We start from the raw sequence: 26,692 nt of genomic DNA on the forward strand, positions 1-26,692 counted from the left end.
TTAGCCAGTATTGATGTTGGCTATAATGTTCAAAAATGAAATTTTTAAACATTATATCAATAGCACACATATTTGTTTGGTTGTGTTAGTGTCTAATTGTTTTTTAATTGAGCAGCTTTTTTGCAGTTATGTTTCCAGACCCTTACCTTGTTACGCTAAGTCTCATATAAATTGCTTTTGAATTAATGATGAATTTGATGAATTCTTTTAGTTCAGGTTTTGTGTAGTGAAAAACACGCATAGTGACAGCCTGAAACAACTTGTAGGTTGCTATGTTTGTTGGAAGTGATGTCACATGGTCTCTCTTTTTTTTTTTCTTGTCTCACCTGTTCTCATCTGTGCTTTGGTAGAGAAATGTGACTGATTTAGTGTGAATCGAAACTTGGTCATTTGGTCAGTACCTTTAAAAGAACCCATTTTGATAAACAACCCTACAACAAAATGTGAAAGTAGTAATTTATACTAATTCTTTACTTGTAGCAGCTTTTTAGGAATATTATTATAAAAATAGCTGAAACAGGAAAGCACACAGCCTCAAATATTAAATTGTTGAGGAGCTCATAAGATATGTATATGTATGAATATATATGAGGTATAAAGCAGAAGTAGTATAATTCTACCATCTAATCTTTCTGTAGCAGGTGTTCATTTATGATGAATAGTTCAGATAGAAGAGAGGAAGAGGAAGAAACTAAGAAAGCACAAATCAAATAACTGCTATTTTTCTCTCCAACTTTGCTCTGTAACAGACCCCCTTGTTCACGCTCCTCCAGCCTTTCATGATTCAGAATTGTGCTGTAGATAGAGAGAAGCTCAAATTAGTGAGGTTACCCTTTAATGAGGAATTAGGAGCGATTACAAGCCAATAAGACGCATTAAATATCTGCGTGAGGTCAGAGCTTTGTTGATTAACACGAATAAATCAACAATTACTCCAGCAGATACTGACATTTCTGGATTTCCTTAACCACTTTTTAATCCTGCCTAATCTACACCCACTGAAACTGCAAGGCACCTCTTGCGCTGCCAGTGCTCAGCAATTGGAAACTGAAAGCCATATCAGACTGGTTTGGATGCAGAAAATCAAATGACACTGCTGTTTTTGTTTTTCCAGTATTCTGTTGTTCACTACATATTTGTTTCTCACGCTCACTAGTGAGCTTGCTGTTCTCTGTGGGGAATAGCTATGTTATTGTTTTTCGACAATTAGAAGCCATAATGAAATGCAGTTAAAGAACACGACAGATTGACAGAAGGAGAACGGAAGCAGCGGCAGTTCGAGTGCAGAAGATTGGCTCCATCAGCGCGGCTTCAGAAGTTAAATTGAATTTTATTAATAAGGTTAATACTGCTGTGTTGTTTCATTAAGAATTTGCTTTTGTTCTCAACTGAACAAAGCTGACAGGATTAGTAAATGCTTTCTGAAGATGTATTTTGTATTGGGCTTTGTGCTGTTAAAAATACAGTTAAAGAGCTTTACCCAGACTGAGAAATTAGCTAAAAACCAGCTAAGAAAATGAACAAAAACTGAAGACTGTGCAAAAGTCTTGAGTCAACACTGATTTTGCTTCAAAGGAACCAGACGTGTTCATGAGCAGTAGTTCTTCAAGCTTTTTGACGGTTTTTCAAACTTTTGCTTTGGACATTGGCTGCTTTTTCGCCCTTTTTTAGTCTAAAAAGAGTATTTCTTTTTTCTCGGTTAAGTTAGGTCAAGTTAAGTGGCTTAGCTTGAATCGTTTAAGGCAACTAACTTGAGGGATTGACCTGTTTAGTCTACACAGAACAGAGAACTTAGCAAAGAAGCTATTTTAAACGGTATCTTTAGGCACTTTTGTTGCTAACAGCCTATCACACAAACAAATAATTTGTTGGTGGCATAAACAATATTTAAATAATAACAAAAAATAACAATTTGTTGTGGAGGGCAAAAGTGACAGACATAAAAAAAAAATCTACAGCACATGAGCAGTATCTTAAAGTCATGGCTTTAAAAGTAGGAAGAAATCCAGCAATGACCTGACACAGGACCGGAGATATGCATTTAGCCCTTCAGACGATCTGTTGGTATTCACCAAGGCTTCATCAGAAATGTCAGTGGAACGGTGGCTGTCGAGAAGCCATTCATCAGGAAGAGAAACTGAGAGAAAAGGCCACATTAGATGAGAGCTGAAGTGAAAATCAGTGGCAGCAGGTTTTATGGAGTGATGAATACAAATTTGAAACATTTGTTTTAAATCATTATCAATATGTATGGAGAAGGTCAGGGGAGATATACAACAACGAGTATCTACAGCCATGTGTAAAATATGGTGGAGGAGAATACCCTTAAAGAAGCCTGGAGAACTTTTCCTGAAAGCAGGGGACTTCTTATGAAAATGACCACAACTTTGCGGTGACTCGATTGGGGTGAATATAAAGTGATGGCAACCAATGTTCCCTCTAATTTTTCATGTGTCTGAGCAAACACACAAACTCCCTGAGCGTCCCTTGGACCACTGTGAGCGACAGCAGACATGTGCACTGTGGTCACGCCAGCATCTAATCCATCCAAGTTGGTTTATTAAAATAATCAAATTACAGCATTTACATTTATGTTAGACTACTTTTACTCAACTGCTTTAGCCCACTTCCAATGAAAATTTTAAAAAATCTTGTTCATGACCTGTGTAGTATGTTAACACTATTGGAAGTAAAAATAACTTGAACTCCAATTTTGAAAACACAACTTTCTTTTTTTCTTTTTTATATAAAGCTCTGACTTGTATTATGAGTATGAGTCTGTGGTCTGGGAGAGAGTCCTGTAACTCTCTGTCTGCAAAATACAGTATATAATGACCAATGTTGGGCAATTAATTATATAGTTACCTCTTCAAAAAAGTAACCGAGTTGTGCAAACAAAGTTTTTTGCAGCCGTTTACCTAAAAATGCAGCCAAGGCGTTTTTTAAATAAACATTTCAAACTATTTACAGAACAATCAGCTGTTCTGCATCAAATCTGATGCCACACAAATTATTTGTGCCACTCCAAAAAATAATTTCTGTCCACTATGAGATAAAGGAGAACAACAGCCTGATACCTGCAGGTGTGACAACAGAAGATGTATCACTGCTGTAACACCTGTAACATTCAGCAGCCGCCTCATTGTTCTGACACACACAACAAAACTACTAACTACACAAGATTTGCGCTAAACGTCGCAAATCTCTCACATCTCAAAACACCGCCGTCACTCCTAAAACTTACCCCCAATGCCACGTTGCCATATCATTTTTTGATTGGTCGACACGGTACTTTTTTCGACCAATAGGAAAGGGTGGGGGTTTTTTGGTTTTGTTTTTGCTCACAGGCGGAGAGTGCTGTCGAACGTTTTCCTTATAAAACGCAGTTTTTACCGTTTCTTCCCGCAGTAAATATAAACAACGACAGTATTCAGGAAGAAAACCAAACATTGCAGATATTTTTATCATAACTCTGGTTTTACGTGGCCTATCAACACAATTTAAAAACTGCTATAAAGTCCACACTTTTTCCGTCAGTCGTTCCGTCTGTCCTGCTCACATCTCCAATGGTTGTACACGTTGTCATTAACGTGGCTTCACTCTACATCAGCCACGCCGCTTTGCTAGCTAAAAACCGGTGTTGGCACATAAGGACGCTGTCATAGCCTGTCAACGAAGTTGATTGGCTGCGTATATACGAATGTGAATCGCGTGATTGGCTGGACTATAGGATAAGGTGGCATCGTTCTAATCTCATATGGGAGCAGCCAGTCACTTACTGACTAACAGTGCAAAACAGAATTGTTAAAGTATTAATTTTAATTTCAATTCAGGTTAGATTTTTTTTTTTTTGTGCGCAATGCAGATTTTCGGTGCGCAGAGACCGTGCCAGCAGTGCGCAATTGCGCACTCGCGCAGCTTAGAGGGAACATGATGGCAACTCTTCTTTTCTCACTCAGAAACATTTGAAACACAAGACCGGATGCTTAAATGACCTCTAGTGACATACAGCTACATAGTAGAGGGGATCAGTTTTTCCCCATGGTGTTTGAGGCCTTAGGAGATTATTAGATATGGAAAACTGCACCTGCCTACAAGCCAATTCTTACCGTTTCTCTTGCAGTCATTAAGGCCAAACAGCTTTCTTAGGTGCCTTATGTTGATTGACAAAAATAGACAAGAAGCACAGCTGGCTGGGAAAAGACCCAAGGGCTGACCTTGGCAACAACACAGGGATAGAATTTCCTAAGAGATCTGGGAATTGTGGGGATCCCTCGGAAGGAGCTGGCAAACCACAATCTTTGTGTGCAGTGCTTTTTTTTTTGACAAGTAAAACTCTAATTTTGTTTCTGCAATGTAACAAAGCAATCTCTTATCTGCTTTTTAAATTATTTATTATTTTTTTGTTATGAGGCGACTAACGAGGCATTAGAAAGCCTCATAAATGTAAAATAGCCAATCTCACTGAGCACTTCTTTCTATCATTATCAGATGATGGCAGCTGACACTTGATGTTTCTGTCTTTGCAGAGTGACCCTGCTGTGAATCCTGAGAACGTTAGTCTCCCGACAGGAGGCAAGATGGCGTCTAACAACACCCTGCGCAGCTACTCCATCATCCCATGTTTCATCTTTGTAGAGGTGAGGGAGTGTGCGTGCATGCATTGTTTTTGTGTGATAATCTGGGCTTCTGCATAAAGTGGTAGATTCATGCATATGACCCTGGTTTGGCAAATGAACATGATGGAAATGTGGTTTTGAGTGTTAATTTACCATAAGTGAACGACCAATCTTCTGATAAACTGTACACAGCTAACCAGAGCGTAAAGTGTTGACATGAGTGTGGAGCTGCATGCATGCGTGTTTGTAATGCATACAAGTCTGTGTGTGTGTAAGAGTTGTGCAGCTCCTGAATTTTTAATTACTGTGTCAGCTCAAAGTCCTTAATCAGAGAGATGTCTCAGGACACTTTGTGTTATTCTCCTCCATCTCTCTTTGTGTTTTAGTCATTCTCCCTCTCACACAGAGACACGCATCTCAGAGGAAATATCCTGCATCACAGTCTCAGATGGGTTTACACTCATGTTCTTTCTGCCTTTATCTCATGCTTTCTTCTTGCCCGACCTTTTTGTCTCACTCATTTTTCCTGACACTCATCCATAATGGGACTGTTACCTTCTGTTAATTAGTGTTACTGCCTGCTAGTGTGATCCTGGGCGTGTCCTCCAAGATAAGTGAAATGTGACCGTCGCATGCATGTGTAGTGAGTTTAAGACTACGCTGATAAGATGTGCAATAGGAAATGTCACTGAACACTTTATTTCCACCCACAGCCAGAGTGAAAACCATTCTGGGGATCAGAACTGCTGCACATGCTCTCAGCATCTGCAATGGTGATGAAACAGACATCACGTGGGTTCTCTGTGAACACGTGCCTCCTCAAGAAAAGTGCAGTAAATGACAAAAAAACAAACAAAACAAAAACCGATGAATTCAACATACTCTCTTTTACATCTGAAAGAGAGAAATGGAGCCTTTCCTCAGATTGGCGGCCTGTCCAGGGTGTACCCTGCCTCTCATCTCTCATCCAAAATAGGTCTATGCTTCAGTCCAAGTACATTGTTTGCAATATAGCATTCCACTAGCACTTCCTCTAGATGATAATTTCCTTTATAATATTATGTGGTTTCATAACCGTCACTTATGAGATTGTGTTGTCTAATTTTGCTCCAATATTATCTATACCAGCCTAGAGCTAAAAATACTAGATGGAAAACGAATAAAAGAAAACAAAAACAGGAGACAGTGGCCACGGATGTGCAGCAATTGTATGTTTTTACCTCATAGATCACATGTAGTCAGTTACTATGTCACTTTCAGTCCCACTGAGCCAAACTACTTATTTTATGCGAGAAGATTGCCGTAAACAGAAAGTATAAACAACAAAACATCATCAAAAATACTGCAGCTGTCAAACATAATCTCAGTATACATTATTTTTAGATGTGAGACGTGACTCATCATTAAAAAAGCTCTTTTAGACAGTTCCTTCTCTTTGACTATGTGTTAGGATTGTACAGTTATTTGCTCATTTAGAGTTTTGAAGTGTCAGTGCTGGAACTCTGTGTGAAATGCTGAGATGGCCTCTTAAAAAAACAAAAAACAAAAAACATTAGGACATATAACGAGGGGCGGGTTTAATGTAACCACTGATTAAGCTGGTGACACATTAAACATCCAGGTGGTAAGTACTGATAACTCAGTGTTTTAAATGTAAGTACAACAATAGGTTGGAAATATTTTCCATCAGACTGGATTTTATATTCAATGAGTCTAACAGTGGGTTTGATACATTACCTTAGCATTATGGGTAATATACAATAGGCCTAGCAACCATCTGGCAACCACCAGGGAATACACGTTTTTCCCTATCTGGTTTCGAGTGGATGCTAGATGCCGGCAGCTGCTGTGAAATAAATTGCTAAAGCCCCAGTCATGTAGGACTAAAGTTAGCTGGTGTCCCCTTGGTAATTACCGGTGGCTAGGCAAAAATATACTGAGTGATTACTGGAGGTTGCTGGAAGTCCCCAGTTTGACATTGGTTGTAAAAAGCTGTGCGGTACTGCACTGCTTTGTTCGCTAGCATGTTGCTGTGACCAAGCAGCAGATTGTTGCATATAGTTTGCACCGAAGATTCTGCCTTTTTGTTTGTTTTCCAAAGTTTCACCTATCGAAATATGTCGACTGCAGCACTGAAGAAAAACCTTTATTTTGAAGGCAATTGTTTCTGGTTTGCGTCACACGTTTTCCAAGTATCACTACAGCTACAGCAAGTGTTCGCTGACAAGATGACAACTTCCATGTAAACTACAGCACTCTGTGAGCAACCAAAGGACTCACAAGGAGGTTTTCGGTGCAGCGCCCTCTTTGCAACTGATTTCACCTGCCAATAGCAACTTCCAGCAACCATTAGCCAATCAGAGGGGAGTGTAGATTTTCCGTAGTGACCGTAGGATGCTTCAGGGTTACCCACCGGCCTCTAGGCCAGTTCTTATTGATGGACATGTGTCATTCACCAATGCCAGTGGCAAATGAACATCAACTTTTCACTGCTCAATGCTAGTGTGATGATGAACAAAGTGACTTTTAAAAAACTTCATCTGTAAGTAATGATGGCGTCTTTGTGTGAGTGTTCTTTGCACAATATTGGCCAAATTGTGTTGTAATTTATTGTTCCGGAATATCAAAATGAATTTTCCCTGGATCGAAGTATTAATAAATGCTATCATGCGACCTATTTTGAACTTGTTTATTTGCTCAGTGGTCAGATTTTGCTTCCGAATGCATTTGCTCCCCATTTCTCATACAAATACGACACCGCCAACTTTAGCTTGGTCCCAACAGTTCTTATTACATATTGGGGTGGCTCTATCAGCGTTCAGCTATCTGACATATTTATTCCGAAGAGAATCTCAACTTGGCCTCTCACGCTTCGATATTGACCTTTTTTTTTATTATACGTCTCTCTCAAAGCAGCCGGTTTTATAGAACTGCAAGGCTAAAGTGATGAGGTGCAGCTATATATTGAGTCTTTAAATGGTATTATAAATGTAGTTGTAAACAGCGAGAACATTCAAGGTGTAATGTGTGGTATTTCTCATCAGTTAGAACCCTATAAGGGCATATTTAGCATTTTTCAAAGTGGGCTTTACTACGTTCTTATTCATCATCTTGTCTCTATGTATCAGTGCCCAATAAATGGGAAGGGTTTGCTTTCAGATTCATCATTTGGTTTATTGGCTTTTGCATCACAATCTCAGCTTAAAAATTCATTGGCAGAGTGCTCCTAAGAGAGACGCTGTAATACCCTGATGAGTAGCAAGCTTCTTCTCTAATTTTCATTACCCTGTTTTCACTTACTCCCCCTTTTTTCTTCAGCGACACTTGTCAAAGGCATCCTATCCATCTCCCTGTTTCATTCTGCTCATCCTCGATTTCTCTTTCTCCCCCTCTTTGATGTCTCCGTCACGTCCTCGCAGCCTCATTTCTCTCCTGCCCCTCCTTCCTCGGCTGAACTTGCTTCCTCCCTCAATCTCTTCTCTCTTCTCTTCCTATTTCACGTGGTGCCACAGGAGCTCTTTCTCCCCTTCACCCAGTTTCCCATCCTCTAAATCACTACGTCTTGGTTCATCTCGCTCCTTTTTCCTGCTCCTTTTGTTTCTTTTCTCCCTCCTTTCCTTCTCTTACTCACCCTGCCTGTCACGAACACAGCAAGGCAGAGGAACACTGCCGTCATGTGATCAAGACGGAGGGGCCTGATTGGAGCAGCTGGGCCATGTAGTTCAGTGCCAGAAGCAGTCTGACAGGGAGGATGTTTATTTGTGGTGATTTGTTTATTTATTCGTGTAACTTGTTGCCTTTATTTCATCTGTTACTCGATGTCAGGATGTTCATTTGTTGCTGCCATTTGTCCCTCTGAGTGTGCAGAGGAAAATTGGGAGATGAAAGGGGTTGCAAAAAAAAGAAGATGGGGCACGAGGGAGGAGGAATACAGATAGGATGAAACAAGCAAAAAAGGGGGAAGGAAGTAGAAGGAAAAAGTGAAAAGTTATGAGAAATTAATTAAAGGCTGAGCTGCGGAGACAAGCTGGGAAGAGCGAAGAGAGGACCGATATATCCTGTACCTATCCTGCATGGGATTATGTAATGTATAGAGCTGCGGGCTCTCATTAATCTAGCTACAGCTATCTAGCTTTTTCAGGTTTTGCATCGTTGAAGAAAGAGCTGGATGCACTCAGTGTTAGCAGCCTGCTAAAGCAGCACAGGTTGCCAGACTATTTGGAAGTACACCAATCTCTTGAGAAAATGTCTTTCTTTTATCTTCTTTGTTTTCCTTATCTCCTAGAAGCTTTAATTAAAGCTTCTAGTTAGGTATACACAATTTAGACAGTAAACTTTCCAACGTGCAGTCATTACTGCAGGGAGCGGCTTTGTTATTTAGCTCAGAAGAAGTCAGATTTTGTGTGAACTAAATTCCAGTGCTTGACGTAATTTGTACTGGAAAATGAAGCTAATATGAATATGTGTGTGCTGTTATGTCTCACAAGCAGTCAAGGCAAACAGCTGTCTGTCTGAAATATCCATTAAAATAAGTGGCTCTAATGGTTTTAGGTTTAGAGTATGAATATTATTAGTTGTTTCTAAAAACTGCTAAACTAACAAAACAAGTAAAAATGGGAAGGCCCAGGTGTATACAATGTGCCTGAGGTGATATTTTTTGTACAAAAACAGCTGAAATGCACTTCATACTCTAAACCCAGTTCAGCTGTAGAGGTGCTATAAAATGAAGAGTGGATTCTAATGAGTTTGAAAGGCATTATGTGGTATGACCGCCTTTATTCTCCAACACAGCTTGAACCCTCTTAGGCTAGCTTTCTTTACTCATTTCTTTAAGCAGTCTCCAGGAATAGTTCTCCAGGCTTCTTGAAGGACATTCAAAGCTGTTCTTTGGATGTTTGCTACCTTTTTGTTCTGTTCTCTGTCAAGATCATCACACAATGCTTCAATTTTTAGGTTTAACATTCTTAATTCCATCAATTTTGAAAAATTCCTGAGCACCACTGACTGAAATGAGACCTAAACATCGCTCTATATGACCCGTTGCCTTTGAATTAAAGTCCAGTTCTTATATATTTTGTCATACCTCAGTCTTCTTCTCCTCTTTTGCTTTTTTAAGAATAGCTTCTTGACAGCAACCCTTCCACTGAGACCATTTCTGGTGAGGCTTTAGTAAACAGTAGATGGATCAACTGAAGAACCAGATCATTTCTCAGTTCTTGGATTTTTTCCCCTTATGGATATGACTTTCAAACACTGTTAATCTGTTGTATATCATTTTTTTTTGGCCTGTCGCTTCTTCTTTTGTCCTCTGCTTGTCCAATTTCCTCAGATTCTTTGAAGACACACTGCATATCATGCTTAAATATGCCAAGTTTTCAGCTAATAGCACTTTGGGAATCCCCTTGTTGGTGCAAAAATACAATTTCATGCCTGTCAAACTGTGTTGTCTTTGGCATTTTTCACAGAGTCAACTAAAGAAAGAAATTGTGTGTTTTTGCGACAGACTGCTAGTGCCTAAAGATACAATTTGAAATTCCTTCTTTGCTAAGTTCTCACTGTAGTGCAGATACAACACTGGTTCATCCCTTGAGTCAGGTGGCTTGGAATGATTCATAAAATTCACAAAATTAATAGGTTACTATTAAGTGGGTTAACAGACACAAAAACACTTCTGTGAAAATGGTTGTGTATGAGGTCTGGGGTGAAAAAGTCTGACTCCTTTGAAGCAAAATACAAAGCAGTGAGAGTTGGATCAAGACTTTAGCACAGTACTGTTTGCTGAAATTGAGCAGGAGCAATTGTTACAGCCTGTACAAAGATTTAATCATCTTTCTTGAAACTCCATGTGGCAAAGGACACTCTGCCTAACACATGAATGGACCTGAATCAAAATTTGACTCTGTTATGACTCTCATCTTTTTTTAATTTCTAAAGTTATATAAAGCAGCAGCTTGGCAGAGCGTTTCTCAGCCAATGAGGTTAATTAGTAACATGATGAGGTATAAAACGAGTGCCCCAGAGAGGCTAAGGCTTTCAGAAGTTAAGATGGGGATGAAATTTGATAAATAGATCAAACACTTATGGAATGTTGGGAAATAAGTTAATGAAACACAATCGTAAACATGCTGCTGACTCAGCTTTTTTGAAAGGTATTGCTGACCAAAGTACAGTAGATGAACCTGCATTTTCCCCAAAAATCTCTGATATGTCTTTGCACTATTAAGAATTAAATAAATGCATAAAACCTTTTGAAAATAACTGCATGCCCATTTTCATTTATACTTTAAGTAGCCAACTTGGAAGCCTGTTTGTAGAAAAAACAAAACAACCAGAAAACAGTAGCTGTCTTCTATGTCACTTACAGACAAGTCTGACAACAGAAGTGTAATATCACGGTCTAAAGCCTGGCAAGTCGGGCTTAGATGCCCATTTCTGTCAGTCTTTTTTTTTTCCAGTCTACTAACACAACATGACAGTGAAATGAAAATCTAGGACTTTGTGTTGGATTTATATAACATTTTCCTGGTTGTTTTCATGATGTGAGGGAGGAGATGCGCAGTGGTACTGACAGTAAAAAGATTTTGGAGTGAAGGGAGAGCAGATAAAAAAAATCCTTCGGGAGGGGTGGATAAAGATTTAATTAATTTTGGATGGCTATTATGATCAAACTGACTTTGTAGGATGTAATTAAAAATACATAAAAAAGACAGACTGAATCAAAACGGTGAAGTGAAGGTGATGATTCTCTTTGTGTGTGTCACAACGCCCTGTCCCTTTCACATTAGATATAGATACTGGATTCATATGAAAATATCGATTAAAGAGGTTATGATGTTGATAAAGCAGATTTACATATTTTATGGGCAAGTTATTTCTACTGAGAGCCAAAAGCTTTGAGAAACACTACATTAAGAATAGAGCTTCACCAAAAAACATAAATAAAAAGCCTTCCTTGACACCTCAGTGGTAAATCAGGTGAATTTTACACTCCAGTGGAGAAGGATAATAGAATACTGCAGTAACTTTGTATAACCATTTTATTACAGCCAGACTTCTGTCAGTCTCCCCTCCACATAGCTAATGCAGCATGACGCTGGCTCTGGAGTGAATATAATGCAGCCACAAGTTAATGCTTTATGCAGAGAGAAGGACTTTTGTCCAGGTCGGAAGGTGTCACAGAAAAGCCAGCTTATGAAAGTCACAAAAGTGGAGAGCGGCCTCCAGGAACTAGACTGCACCACAATTTTCTTTTCAGGTGAGTGAGATTTGGTACACTTAAACATCAAAAGGTAATTATAGGTGTGACTCACAACCGTGCAGGTTCTACTATAGATTGCTGAGAGAGCGGAGTCATGCTAAAGAAGCTGAAATTACACGTTTCTTTTGGACGGTTTTGAAAATTTGAAACAACGTGATGACTCTTGTCGTTTGTAATGGCTTATTGATTGTTTATGACCCTCCATGATTTATAGTTTGGAGCGATAGAAGAATAATGTGGGGTAAAGAGGAAATATGTGTGCTTTGTAAAGATGTAAAATGCTGCTTAATTATTTGTTCCAACAACTGTAAGTCTTTTTTTTTTTTTTTTTGGGCGAGCAAATACAAATGTGGTTGTGACTAAGCTTCAGGCAAGCTTAAGCCTGTTTTAAATAAATGCAAATAAGTAGAAGGTCACACTGAATGAAATCATGGTAATAGTAATAAATAAATAGCATCCCTCCGTCCAAGCCCGTTTATATGCAGTTTCCCGTATACCTGACATTCTTCAGTACGTGATCCCACAGGGTATTACATGGCATTTCTGCGAGCTCAGGAATTTACATATTTTCAGAAGAGACCTGAATAATGTTTTAGCCGATTACCCTGCTGGAGCTTGTTTGCTGAACATCATAAAATCATGAAATGGATCCAGTATCTGTGTCTGTAATTTGGATGCTCTCGAGCAGCTTTAAGATGGAGGATTTCTGCTGATGTGAGCGGCTCTGTTTTGCTTGTTATTGTTAGTTATGAGGTATGAACTGTGACAAGGCTACATACGGTGCGCATCAGAGTGTTATGGTTCACCGTAGCAGTAGATGAGATTGCGTGTGAGCTGCACAAAAATGTTCTCCACGGCAGGGTATCCTGGTAACAACAGCAGAGGGCAAAAAATAATATAAACTAGCTTGGTGTTATTCAGAGAGTAGGCTTAAAACAGACAAAGCGCACATAAACACACAGGTGCGCTCACCTGGACGTCTTCACAGAGCCATCTGTCACATGACTGCCCGTGCCAACATTTCTCTGTCGACACAGCGGCTTTCTTGCCTTCGCTGTCTGGACCCTGCAGGCAAGATTGTCCAGTCTGGTTCACCCACTTATGTATTATAGTTCATATAATGCATATATATGTCATGTGCTTTCTATTGGAAAAATGATCACTTTTGATCAAATAATTTGATTGAAAAGGACATACTATTGAATTTCTGTAAAGCACCAGTTGTGTATATAGTTTTTTTTTTTTTTTTTTTTAACTCAGGACACAGAAAAGGTGTGCAAACATTGCAATCTCTCACTTTACTCCAGTACTGGGTACCCACCATTCTTCATGGAATAGATTCCATAAGGTGGTGGACACATTCCTCACAGGTTTCGGTCCTCATTGACATGATAACATCACACAGTTGCTGCAGATTTGAGGGCTGCACGTTTGTGAGTCTCCCGCTCCACAACATCCGAAAGGTGCTCTATCGGATTGGGATCTGAAGACTATGGAGGTCATTTGAGTACACTGCTATGTTCACGAAACTAACCTCGTCCAGTCTTTTGTTGTCCATTTTTCCAGAGCCTGTGTCACTTGTAGCCTGGGTCTCCTGTTTTTAGCTTAAATGAGTGGCAACCGTGTAAGTCTGCTGGCGCTGTAGCATTCAGACATAGAATAGAATAGAATAGAATAGAATAGAATAGAATGCCTTTATTGTCACTATACAGTTGTAGAATGAGATACAGAGCATCTCTCATTCAGTGCAAACATGCGGGGGGGTGGGTGCACAGCTCTGCAGCACAGTATACATATGAACAGTATTAACAGAGGAAAAAATATAATGTACAAATGTACAAACCAGTGTAAAAAAAGTAAATATGTAATAAATAGTGTTATGTATATACAGTTGGGTTATTGCACATAGAATATGGTATTCCACAGTGGTGGTTCATATAGGGAAATGGGAAGATGAGGGGGTTGGGGGGGCTGTGTTATCGGTGCATGTGTGAGTTATAGGTGGTTATGGCCTTTGGGAAGAAACTGTTTTTGAGTCTGTGATGCTCTTCTGCTCTTCTGCATATGTTCTAACAAGTGTATATTTAAGTTACTGTTGCCTTCTTATCACTTCAAAGCAGTCTGGCCAATCTCCTCTGACCTCTGACCTCTGGCTTCTGGCGTCAACAATTTTCAAAATATTTAAACCAGCCCACTTAACACAATGCCATGTTCAAAGTCACTTAAGTCACCTTTCTTCGCCATTGTGGTGCTCAGTTTGAGCTTCAGCAGATCATCTTGAATGTTACATTAAATTTCTCCTATTTGATTGGCTGAGTAAAGACTTGTTAACCAGCAGTTAAACAGGTGATTGGCTGTTTAACTGCTTAACAGGTATTTATGGGAAATGTTGCCTTTAGCACAACCAAAAGGATGACTCTATAATGAGGCAGCCAGCTTTCATAGAAACTTTTCTCTTTCTTAAGTTGTCAGTGTCAGTGATGCCGTGTTGTCTCATCAATGAGATAATAAACCCTAACACCAAGCTGAACATTGTTGTAACATTTTGGAGTGAGCCAAAGGAGATGATTAATAATTAAAGGGACAGTTCAACCCCAAATCAAATATGAATGTTTTTGTCTTGGCCTATTTTGAAGATATCTGCTATAGAAATGTCGGTCTTCCCTTGAATGTAGTGAAACGACATGCTGTTCACCTGGTACTCAAATTGCATATGAAAAACTGTTTCACAGAAGTCCGGACTTATTTCACAAACCAAGCAGCGTGAGCAGTAAAGGAATGCTTCTACTGGTGACGCGAGAGGCCTGTGCTCATGACAGCATGACAGGATGTAAACATTAATGTGTTGTTATGAAACTGCTCATAACAAGAATTGCGAAGTAATGGAAGGAGACATGCTGACTTTGTCAAATGTATTTCTTTAGCGCTCGGAGCAACAAAAAAGGCAAACACCACTTAGTTCCATTATCTGTAAGAGAAGGCAGACATTTCTACCAGAGGCACCTACAAAACCAGGAATCCAAAAGAATCCAGAGTAAAAAATAGATGTTTAACTTTGGGTCAGACTGACCTTTTTAATGATAACTATGCCTTCTAAAATGTCCTTTAGACACACAGACTGTGATTACTGTGACGCTGTAGTATCTAATTGCAGAACTGTGTGAAGGATTACTGACTCTGTGGTCACTTAGTGACACCCAGTGTTGGATGGCAGAATTACAAGCATTTGATTGTTTTATATGAACCACTCATAATACCAACACTTAAAATAAAAAAACTATCTCCGCATAACTTTAAACATTTGACAGGTTTTGAGCCAAGAAGAAGTTTGCTAAAGCGTATGAGTGCTTATACAACGAGTCTTTGCCAGTCTGTGTAATGTTCTGTTACTTTATCAATTCTTCCTCTGATCAATAAAACATCTTCTGTTGCTTACTGGTAGTCATAGGTGAGCCGCAGACTGGTGCGACTGATTTACCCATTTACTAAACAACTCTTTTCATTTAATCTAGTATTTTGGTAGTATTTGACTGATTTTGATGAACTATTCCTTCCACTTCCTGTGACGTTTTTGTTCTTTTTTGACACGTCAAAGAATAAAAAATGTGTCATCACTTTCCTTTGATATTTAACCCCAGCCGATTTGCTAAATTGACACTGTTATTGGGACATTGGTGGGTGAGTGACACAAATGCAGCTGCTTTTTCGTAAACAGTATTAAAAGCCTTGCGGTGCAGCGTGGTGCAATTTCTATTTCTGTGTTGGTTCATTATCATTGACGAAAGATTCTATATTTATATATATTTATACGTATGAAAAAAAATTGCCTGCAGAGAAAGACAGCGAAAGGAGGCCAGAGACAAAAGATGATAGTGGGATAAAAGGATGAGGGGGTGAGGGAGGAAGGGAGGTGGTAAGTGATGGTGGTGCCAGTAGTGGTGGTGGTGGTGGAGGGGGCTGTATGTGCACGACCAGAGTTAGCACGAGACAGAGGAAAAACAGAGGGAGAGAGAGAGAAGGAAAGAGATGGGATTTTAGAGGATTTAGGTGGTGGTTTTGTATTAAAACCTGTTAGACACATCATAGTCAAGTACAGCGATGTTCAGGAATCAACTCAGATACAACTCATTGGATGAAATCTACTTTTTTTTAACACCTGGGAACTGAATCAGGACAGCCTTCGGTGAACTGGATACACAACTAACATCTCCCTTCTTTCCCTCCTCTTTTTTTCTCTTCTTCCTTTCCAACTCCCTCCGAACATGTTCTTCTTCCAGCTTGTCATCATGTCCGGCACGGTCTTGTTGGCCTACTACATGGAGTGCACGGACCTGTTCAGCGTCCACGTGCAGGGTTTCTTCTGTAATGATGCTGACCTGATGAAGCCGTATCCTGGCACGGAGGAGTCCAGCTTCGTCCCTCCTCTCATCCTGTACTGCGTGGTGGCCGCTGCTCCGACGGCTATAGTAAGTAAACAGCAGTGTTTAAAACCGGGTCTTCTCTGTGGATTGCTCAAATTGTTTTACGATTTTCTCGTAAACAGCCGTCATTAAATGCAGCTTGGGTTTGTTTATTCAGGGTCTCCTCATCTTTGACTTTGCTTCGAATGCTTCACATCCATTTATTTTGAGAAGTGAATAATTTAAAAATGCAATTATCAATACTCTGCTGGGTGTCCTAGTATATGCAGGCTAATTTAAAGTTATAATTTAGCGTGACATGACCCAGTTTTGTGGCAGCATTTTTAAGTAAAACTGACTTGCAAATAATATACCTATCATTAGATATCATCCATTCAGCCTTCTGTCTGTACGCTACAGCAGCTGCATACCTATCTCTGGTAAAATATGGAAAAATATGCAAGAAAGATTTCACGGCAAGCAGTTTATGCCTGCAGGCCATACTCTTTCAATATCTTTTTATGGGTCAGCTAATAATATGTATGTCCCTGATTTCCTGTCTGTAGAATCTCTTTGACTTGTTTATCATACTCTACAAAACATCCTGCTAAAGGAGTGGAAGGTATGAAATGTGAGGCTGTGCTATACAGGGAGCAGTGCATGCTGGTTACATCTCAGGAATAAATGGTTTTTGTGGATTATAGTTGGATTTTGGTGGCAGTAGGAAGGTTTCTGGTTTGAACCTCATGGTCCGCTGGTGGCCTTTCTGTGTGGAGTCTGCATATTCTCCATGAGCCTGCATGGGTTTTCTCAAGGTGTGCCACACCGAGACATGAATCTCAGGTTAATTGTTCATTTTAAATTGGCTATAGTGGTTTCTTGTTATACTGGCAATATGCTGTAACAAATGATATGAATTTGAAGTACACAGGTTTTCTCGTGAAAGGTGTCTTGTGAACTACATTCACTGACATGACTTTTATTTGTTTGCAGACATTTTAACAAGGGCATGTTATGCAAAATCCATTGGCTAGTAATGGCATTATTAGCATATTAGGTTAATTTGTCACAGGATGTAAAGCACACGCGTGTAATCAATACCATGAGTCATATTTAGCCATATCTGTTGAGGGTGGCACGGTCCTGATGCACCAAAGCCATAAATGTCACACTTGCGTTACTACTCTGGTGTTTAAAAAATTCCAGCTGCAATGATAATAAATCATTCTCTGAAAACAGTCATTTCCAAGCTGACTTGTATGCTCATACTGTGCAAGCGCTGCTGATTTAAATGCCTCAAACAGGAGCGACTTTCAGCCACCAGGTGTCAGTTTTGCTCCATGCTTATTAATTTCAGCCCGTTCACAACAGGCACCATCTGTCTCTGAGCCCTTGGGTCAGCTCATTATTAAACCCATGTCAAATATTTTCTGAACACCTCCTGAAGCGTGTTTGCATTTGCTTGTTTGATATTAAAATGTATTTTTTTCTCCATTCGGCCATATGTGAAGGAAAAAAACAAGTTAGTCTGAGAATACAGGGAACGTTTGGTTTTTGAGTAGCTGCTGTCTGAAGGTCAAATGGCCACGTACATATATATGTATTTGAAGATGTATTATAGATACACTGATAGCAGCTATTTTACCAGCATTTATTTGTTATCAAATTCAAAATATCTCACCAGCGCTGGAGATTGTATAGAACTGAGATCTGGATCAGTGGGTTTGGCCGGTTGATGTGCTGCTGTGATTCTGCAGTGTAGTGTAATCACTTATTTTTTCTGTAGGACAATTAATTTTCATTCATCAAATGTTTTTTTTTGTGCCCTGGTTTTCTTGTTCAAAAAGAGAGACTTGTTGTAAAGACCATAAACAAGATCGTGGATCATCAGCTTTAATGTCCAATCAGCATCAACTTCCCAGCTTTTTTGCACTTACTTGGTATTATTTTATCTACTGTGCTAATGGAGTTACTGAGTGGTTGAAAAGCCTGCACACATGCTACATGTTCCATTGATTGTAATCTAAATTTTGCTCCCTAAATGAATATAGAAAACCCTTTTCAGTTGTGTCACATGTCCAATTCCCTCATAACCTTGTTTTTATTGCAATTTTAAAAGGCATCTAATCATGGATGTGATCGTTACACCAGTCGGTTAACACATAAAGTACCACCCATTTATTTATGATCATTCAGCTGCCTCCTTTGGTCCCTTGTTTTTATGCGCTTCTACTTTAGTTGTTTGCATAGAGGCTTTGAACACCGACTGTTGTCACCAGCATGTTTCCTGAAGTAAATTCTGAATTATTGTCACTTTTATTGAGGAAATAAAAGACATCCCATAGCTTGCATTTACCCCCACGCAGGTGTTTGGTCTCTTGATGTGTCAGCAGAACGGAGAGAAACACACCTCTCTGCATTCACACACATATGTGCACATGCAGATTTGACATGCGTGATACAATAACACAAGCTGGTTTAAAATCTGGAAGGGTGCTCTGATTGGCCAGGAAATGTGACAGACGTTATTATTTACACTTCATGGGGTGAGAGTGCATCTGTGTGCAATTTTGACTCACCTTTCTGCAGTGATTACTTCAGTAAGTGGGTGTGCTCACTGACCACTTCATTAGGTACACCTTACTACTACTGGGTTGGACCTCCTTTTGCCTTTAGGGCTCCCTTAGTTCTTCATGGGATCAATTCAATAGAGTGCTCGAAACACTCATCTGGGATTTTGGTCCATATTGACATGATAGCAGCAGCTGGTTGAAGACTCAAGAATCTCAAGTTCCATCACATCCAAAAGGTGCTCTAGTGGATTGAGATCTTGTGATAATGGAGCCTGAGTTTGAGTATAATGAACTCATTGTCATGTTTAAGAAACCAGTTTGGGATGATCTGGGCTTTGTCAAATGACACATTAACTTGCTGGAAGCAGCCATCAGAAGACGGGTACAGTGTGGTCGTAAAGGGTTAGACATGGTCAGAAACAATATTGAGGTAGACTATATCATTTAAAGAATGCTCAAAGTGTGCCTAGAAAATATCCCCCAAACCATTATAAGGCCACCAGCAGCCTGAACATTTGGTACAAGGCAGGATAGATCCTTGTGTTCATGTTGTTTATGCTACATTCTGACCCAACCATGTGAATGTTGCAGCAGAAAGCGAGACTCGTCAAACCATGCGAGATTTTTCTAACCTTTTATTGTACTGTAGCTTCAGCTCTCTATTCTTACCCGACAGAAATGACACTTATGCGGGTCTTATGCTGCTGTGGCACAACTGCTTCAAGGTTCTATGTTTTGTCTGTTTGGAGATGCTCTTTTGCATACATGAATTGTAAAAAGTGCATACTTAAGTTAAAATAGCAGTCAATAGCAGTGTGCTCATTCCCCTTTGGCTTCTGACATCACTGAGGCTGGATATTTTCTGTTGTTTGGACCATTCTCTGTAGACCCTAGAGATGGCTTGGTGGGGAAATCCCAGTAGATAGGCTGGTCCAAGTATTTCAGAAACTGCTCATCTTCCACCAACAACCATTTTCAAAGTCACTTAAATGACCTTTCTTCCCCATTCTGATGCATGTCATCTCGACTATGTCTGCATGCCTAAATGCTTTGACTGCTGTCATGTGATTGGTTAATTAGAATCTTCAATACGGAGCCACTGATGAGGTGTACCTTATGAAAAGGTCAGTGAGTGCATGTGTGTATACTTGGTCATGGTATGTAGTCAGTAGATAAGTATAATTATTTATTTTGTTGCTATCTTTTGTTTATAAACACCACTCTGTCACCGGAACATTTGTTAGTGGATGATTTTTGCATTATACCTGTAGATGAAATCTTTCTTCCTTTCTCCAAGTGTCACTTATTCATTCAACCTTTATCTTGACTTGTAAATTGCACTGAACCCACTTGCAAGCTTTATTTACTACAGTAGCTGACTAAAAGGCCAGATGTTCTTTAACGCATTGTTTGTGTAATTTAATACTCCGTCTTAGTCCCATCCCCTCCTCAGAGAGTGCTGTGTCAGCTGTTAAAGCTTTTTTGTAATCCTGCCACTTCTTTCCACTGTTTTTTTTTTATTCTGCCCCCTTTTTTTGTGACTTTCTCTTTGGAATATGCTCTATATGGCCTTTCTTTTACAAATTGCCTTTAGCCATTGGTACGCCATCCCATACCTTATAATTGTGCCCTTTGAGAGTGCTGTGTCAGGTGCTTGACACTGTGTGTCATTCCATCTCCACGTGTCATAAAACAGAGGGGCATTCAGTCAGAATTAATGATGGCAGGGCTGGGACGTGGGCCAATTAGTACAGAGTCAGTAAATTATGCAGTTTTCCACATGGCCGAACCAATGGGATGCTGTGAAGGTTAGATGGGTTGTGTTCATGCAACAGTCTATAAACCCGTTCAACCATGGCATAAGGCAAAATAGAGCCTGTTTTATCATTTTCAGTGCCAAGATGATGAAATATTGCTTTTGCCAGGTGTACATCCCACAGAAACAAAAGATAATGTTTCCCAAAATGGGCAACATCTGTGCATTTTATCACACACCATTTTAGCTCCTTGTAGCTTATTCCACTTCCTCAATTGTGTGTCTTGGTAGCAATACTGAAAATTATGGGCTCATTAAGAAGAGATCTAAAGCTTAAAGCAGCATTGATTGTTTTTTGTTGTTGTTTTTTTTCTGTTTTTCCCTTTTTCCCCCTCTTGGCAGAGTAGCAAGCCTTAAGCTCGACATCTTTACATATTATCACCCTCTGAAATGAATATGCAAACCGTATCCTATTCGCACATCCACAGAGACACAAAGCAGTATCAGCATTCATTTGGTGTAACGTTTCAGGAGTCATATTCTGTTTTAGTTTTGTTTATTTTCTGCATTGAATCATGAGAGAAGTATTTGTTTCATTAGCTGCTAATTGGTCTAACAGCTCCTCAAAGCTCCTGTAAACAACGCTGATGAGCTTAAAGACGTGAATATCCTCTAAAGAGTTGAAGGGAAGTGCACAGTTGGGAAAAGTTATGTCACTGTATCGTTATACAGTTAAGTCAAAACAAGCTCTATTTTGACTTAACGAAGTGTTTATTTTACACTTTGTTCCATTATTACACAAAAACTGTGTATGTGTGTCTGTTTTTTTTCTTTCTTTTTCTGCAACCAAACCTGGCACACAGACGCATCTCAGGCCCCTAGAGGTTCTGATCAGTATTCGATATTATGGCGTTGCCATATTGCCAAGCAACCACCTAGCATTGGTTTAAAATGATGCATTTTGATTCAGTTGCATTAATATGTAAGATCTTTAGATTCACAAAAATTAAATTGTATTTTATGATGCTGCCATGTTCCTCCTACCGACAGGCTAAAATGACCCATTTTTAGCATTTAAATACCAATCATCACCCTGATATTTGTATTTTTTTTTTTAATTTTCTCAATGTTATTTAGTATATCAGTTTGCCAACAATATCAGCAGGCCAAATAATACTTCATACTGTTTCTTCTCATATAAAATATGAGGAGAAACAGTAACAGGCTTGATTGTTCCATTAGTTGCTAATGAAGAATCTCATTAGTTATCAGCTGTTGCCCCGTTTTCATTTTCTGTCCTTATTAACTAAAGGAACATGTTTTTCATGTTTCTACCATCGACTCATTGGTTTCAATTGTAATACAATTGCTCTTTAATGCATAGCCCAAAGACATTTCTATTTCTCAGTAAATACTACACTTTTTTTTTCTCCTTATGAAAAATGTTGTAATTTAAGTTCAGAGAAAGGCTAGTACTCACATTATAATGTGGAAGCTGGAAAAGGTAAAACTAAGATGTAGATGCATAAAGGAGGATGGTCCTAACACTAAACTTTTAGGAGTATCATTTCTTATGTGTCCCTTTTTTTTAAACATTTGAGCAGCTTGATATCAGTTTTATGTCACAGATATTTCAGAGACTTCAGATTTTACATGTTTTGATGTCTCAAAGCTATTGGGATACACAAACTGGAAGTCTGTTCTTTTCTCTCATGTCAGGTCACTTACTGAAAAAAAGCCCTCTCAGAAAGGTTTGCATGTTCTTTTTAATGTCTCTTGTTTAACCTTTTCATTTTCTGCTCCAACATCATTGTGTCAGTTGAATGCCAAGTTGTTTCTCAGTTTTCTGGCATATACATAGAGATGGCTATTTTCAGTCAGTTTTTACTGACATTTGTATAAAGGAAAGTGGGGGGTTGCATGAGTTGAAATAACACAATCAGTCAGTAGTACCTAACCTTTTCAGCGGTGAAATAGACTCTAGTGAGACAAATGCTTCTAGGCAAGTGCTAGCTGCTAGAAAATGTAAATGCCATCATTTAGAAAAAAAAAAACAGAAACAAAACAAAATTAACTGATTTTAATCATTTAAAAAAACTGCTTGGAAACACACTGATCCTATACTAGTTAAAAGAGTTATTTTAACCAGTGTTCACCTGTATGGTAATAGTTAAAGTCACTGTAATAAGTGTAAGTTAATAGGTAATGAGATCCTTATAAATCCTTATAAAATACACATAAATGATCTGTTAATAAAACTTTTGAATTGTCAGTAATATTTAAAGCACTTATTAGTTATGCGTAAACAATTTATAGAATGTCTAATACAATTCACTGATAGTAGGACCAAGAGTCTGTAACACAGAACTGTTTTGATTATTTAGATTAGGAGATGTAATGCACCACATCTGATTAGGTGGTGTGTACTAACTTCACAAAAAAACAAACAGAGGTGATGACACCCCATGTCACACTTACATTCTACAGACATCATCAGACAATTTTTAATATTAGAAAAACCCAAGTAAATACAAAACGCAGTTTTTAAGTGATTATGTTTTTCATTAAGGAAAAAAATAAAGGTGTCCAAACCTGCCTGGCCCTATATGAAAAAATAATTGCCCACCTGAACGTAATAAGTGGTTGCCAACCTTGGCAGAAAGAACTGCAATCAAGCGTTTGTGATAACTGGCAATAAGTCTTTCAGGAGGATTGGAGGATTTTTTTTTGCAGAATTGTTTTCATTAAGCCTCATTGGAAGGTTTTTGAACATAAAACACGATGGGAACACCACACTGCACGTAAAACTGTGTTATTGGAAAATTGTACATAAACTCATAAATCTCACCAGTGTTATATGGTTCAGCTCATTATAAATACTTTATGTTCTATTTAATCTCCAGCAATGCGTCATGTACCTCATCTTAGATATGTGGACTTCACAGCATCATATATCTCTAAAACAACAGCAGACAAATGCAGCCTGACATCTTGATTTTAAAAAGTTACTTACAGTAATAACATTTTCAGCTGAATTAAACAAAACTATGCGACTCGTTAACATTCAGTATCTACAAAGGGGTTGAAACATTAATGAGAAATTAAAGTGGTCTAGTCTAAAAACAGCTGTTGGCCAAGGTTTATAAGAGGAAATGTATCTGTTATGATGATAAGAGAAGTGTGCTTCTTTGCTAATGCTAGCTCTGTTTCCACACAAAGCACATGCTAACAAATCTCACAGCAGTGAAAGCAGAGCCATCAGTCACAAGACTGATGTGTTCTGTCAAATCAGAGCGTTACCTACAACCTGAAAAAAAGCTACTGACCTATACTCTCAAGTCTTTGTTAATGGGACACTAATGCCTTCAAAATACTTGCTCCTTACAGATTGCATGCTCCGTAGACAAGCAGAGTTAAGGCTGTTTACGAAGACCCAACTACAGCCACACAATTCATTTAAAGGATGGGTGCAAGCAGACAGGAACTTGATGGGACACCAGTGCCTCTAACATTAACATCAACATATACACAGAGACACTCAGGTGTACAGGAAACTCGATGCTCAGGATGAACATCTAACTAGAACCTAACTAGAAACAGTGAACGAACAACAATGCTGCACCACCCTAAAATGGTGTATTTGCCTTTGAAAACAAGGAGAATTCAAAAGATCCCGATATGACCTATGTTGCGCTATGAGGGCAGCCAAGCGGAATTAGAGAGACAAGGTACAGACACGGCTCAGCAGTAACAACTCTCAGAGCATGTGGAAGGAGCACTTTACACTTTGTAGGTAAGCCCAGGTGCACAGTCAATGTCACCGTCTTGCTCCACGATGAGGTACATAAGTTTTCTGCCCATTTTGAGAGTCAGAACGCCACTCTCCCTGAGGGGCCTTCCAAAAACGTCAAGGCTGGCACTCTGATCATTAAAGAGGATGACGCACAAAGTTTTTTCCAGCATGTCAACACCTGTAAAGCAGCCAGACCCAGCAGTATCCCCATCAGAGGATGCAGCTCACAGGAGTCTTTTAAACTTCTTTCTCTCCCTGCCTGTTGTCCCCTCCTGTTTTAAATCATCAGTCATTGTGTGTGTTCCAAGAAGGAGTAAGGTAATATGCTTAAATGACTGCCACCCTGTTCTCCATCTATCATAGGAAAATCCATTTGAGATGCAGATGAAGTATTTTATTCCTGACATTTTGTCACCCAATCTGGACCTGATACATTTGCCAAGAGGTATAGCTCCACTGATGATGCTTCAGGCACAACACTTCACAACACTCTCAGTGATGTGCCAATAAATCGTATATTTGAACTGAGCATGCATTACCATAATTCCCTAAAGAATCAACACTTAAATGCCTGGGACTTAACCTCTGCAGGAGGATTGTGAACTTGTTCTCAAGCCAACACAAAGTGGTGAGGATTGCCCCTGTGACTATGTCCTGATCTTCCTCCTATCCTCCCAGAATTCACATTATCACACAGATCCAGATTAGAAGTTATGATTGCCGATGGCACATCAGTGATTGGCTTTATTATCAGCAGCTTCTCAAGCTAAAAGTCAAAACAAAGAACTTTAAGAGGAAAGGGAACAATCACATGTGTCTTAGTAAGTATGTCCTTTGAAGCTTATATACCCATTGACATCACATGGGACCTATTTTCCTAAAGGAAAAATACACATAAAACATAAAATCCTGTAATGTGATTGTAATATAATTGCTATTGTTATCTGCGTTTGTTCAGACTGTAATTTCTTTTTGACTGGGGACAAACACATTGACTTTACCTTTAAAAACTGCTTTTTTTTCTTTTTGAGTCTCAGACAGGTCAAAGAAATTGGTCTGCACCTTTTTATGTTATAAGTCTTCTGTCTGGGTCTGCAGAAGGTGGTGTTAGTAGCCCAGCAGATTAGTCACTTTAAGCTTTTGCTGCTACATAATGACATGAGGCATTTCACCTTGTTGGCTGATGGATCGTTTCTTTCACTTGGCCATTACAGTTTAAGTATGTGAATTTTGACTCTCTCATATGCGCGCACACACACACACACACGCACATGCATACTGCTCAAAAAATTAAAGGAACACTTGGGTCAGTGTCACTACTGGTAGCATGAGGTAGAGGTTGTCTAAAGACAGTACAGAGGTTGCATGCTCGCCTGACCTAAATCCAGTAGGACACCTCTGGGACGTTATGTTTCAGAACATCCCAGTGCTGCCAGGTTGCACCTTAGACTCTCCAGGAGCTCAGTGATGCCCAGTCCAGATCTGGGAGGAGATCCACAAGGACATCATCCATTGTCTCATTGGGAGCATGCCCCGACGTTGTCAGGCATTTTAATCTATTCATTATTTTCACATAAATTGTAGCCACAAGGAGATTCTATAAACATACCCTTAAAGCAGATTTTTGGAAAAAAAAATCAGTTAGCATTGCATTAAAGAGTGCATTAAAATATGTTTAGAAATTGTTTTTAAAACATTGCAATAACAAAGTATAAAATAGTATAAAAACATGTAGGCCTAATTGAATTTAATTTATTAATAATGCATTGCATCCTTATGATAAGAACCTTATTAAAAAGCATTGCTGCTATTACTGCTACTTTCCAATTGTAGCATAGGTTTTGGCTGTATTTTTGTTGACTGTATATACAAACTTCAGTCATAAATTTTAAACATTGGTTGACTTTTAATTTGTATTATTGGTACTTTAGAAAAGGAGGCTCCTTAAAAATAAATCCATGTGGTCAAATTAAGCCAGTTAGGCTTAATAATTCATTATGCCAGCTACTTTTTATTTAATGCAAAATGTATTTTGGTTCACTGCAACTGCTGCTAGTCTGACTGTTGCAAGTGGTCTTCCTTTTACAGTTTTTAAAGCTTGCAAAAGCTTGTTTTGGTCACTCTGCAAAGATAGACATTTTTGGATCATTAGCCATCAGAAGATTGATTTTTCTGCCGTGATGCATTTGATCCTTGTTTCGCTATGTGCAATGCCTCATCCTGTGACACAAATGTTTATTTGAAAATATTAATCCACCTTTAGTCATGCTGACAGTTGCAGACAGGACTGAAT

At 39.0% G+C, this 26,692-nt stretch overlaps 1 protein-coding gene across 3 annotated transcripts in view; it reads left to right on the forward strand.

The window, feature by feature from the left end:
• plppr1 (phospholipid phosphatase related 1) overlaps positions 1-26,692 on the forward strand; it is a 58,624-nt gene that overhangs the window by 15,679 nt on the left and 16,253 nt on the right. For all 3 annotated transcript variants that reach the window (XM_005451418.4, XM_005451416.4, XM_005451417.4), the window contains exons 2-3: positions 4,530-4,640; positions 16,155-16,343. In XM_005451418.4, coding sequence (XP_005451475.1) covers positions 4,581-4,640; positions 16,155-16,343 — 249 coding nt within the window. In that variant the 5' untranslated portion in view covers positions 4,530-4,580. The remainder of the gene's footprint in view (positions 1-4,529; positions 4,641-16,154; positions 16,344-26,692) is intronic.

Source organism: Oreochromis niloticus, linkage group LG7 (genome assembly GCF_001858045.2).
Source record: "Oreochromis niloticus isolate F11D_XX linkage group LG7, O_niloticus_UMD_NMBU, whole genome shotgun sequence".
In the NCBI taxonomy this organism is placed as follows: Eukaryota; Metazoa; Chordata; class Actinopteri; order Cichliformes; family Cichlidae; genus Oreochromis; species Oreochromis niloticus.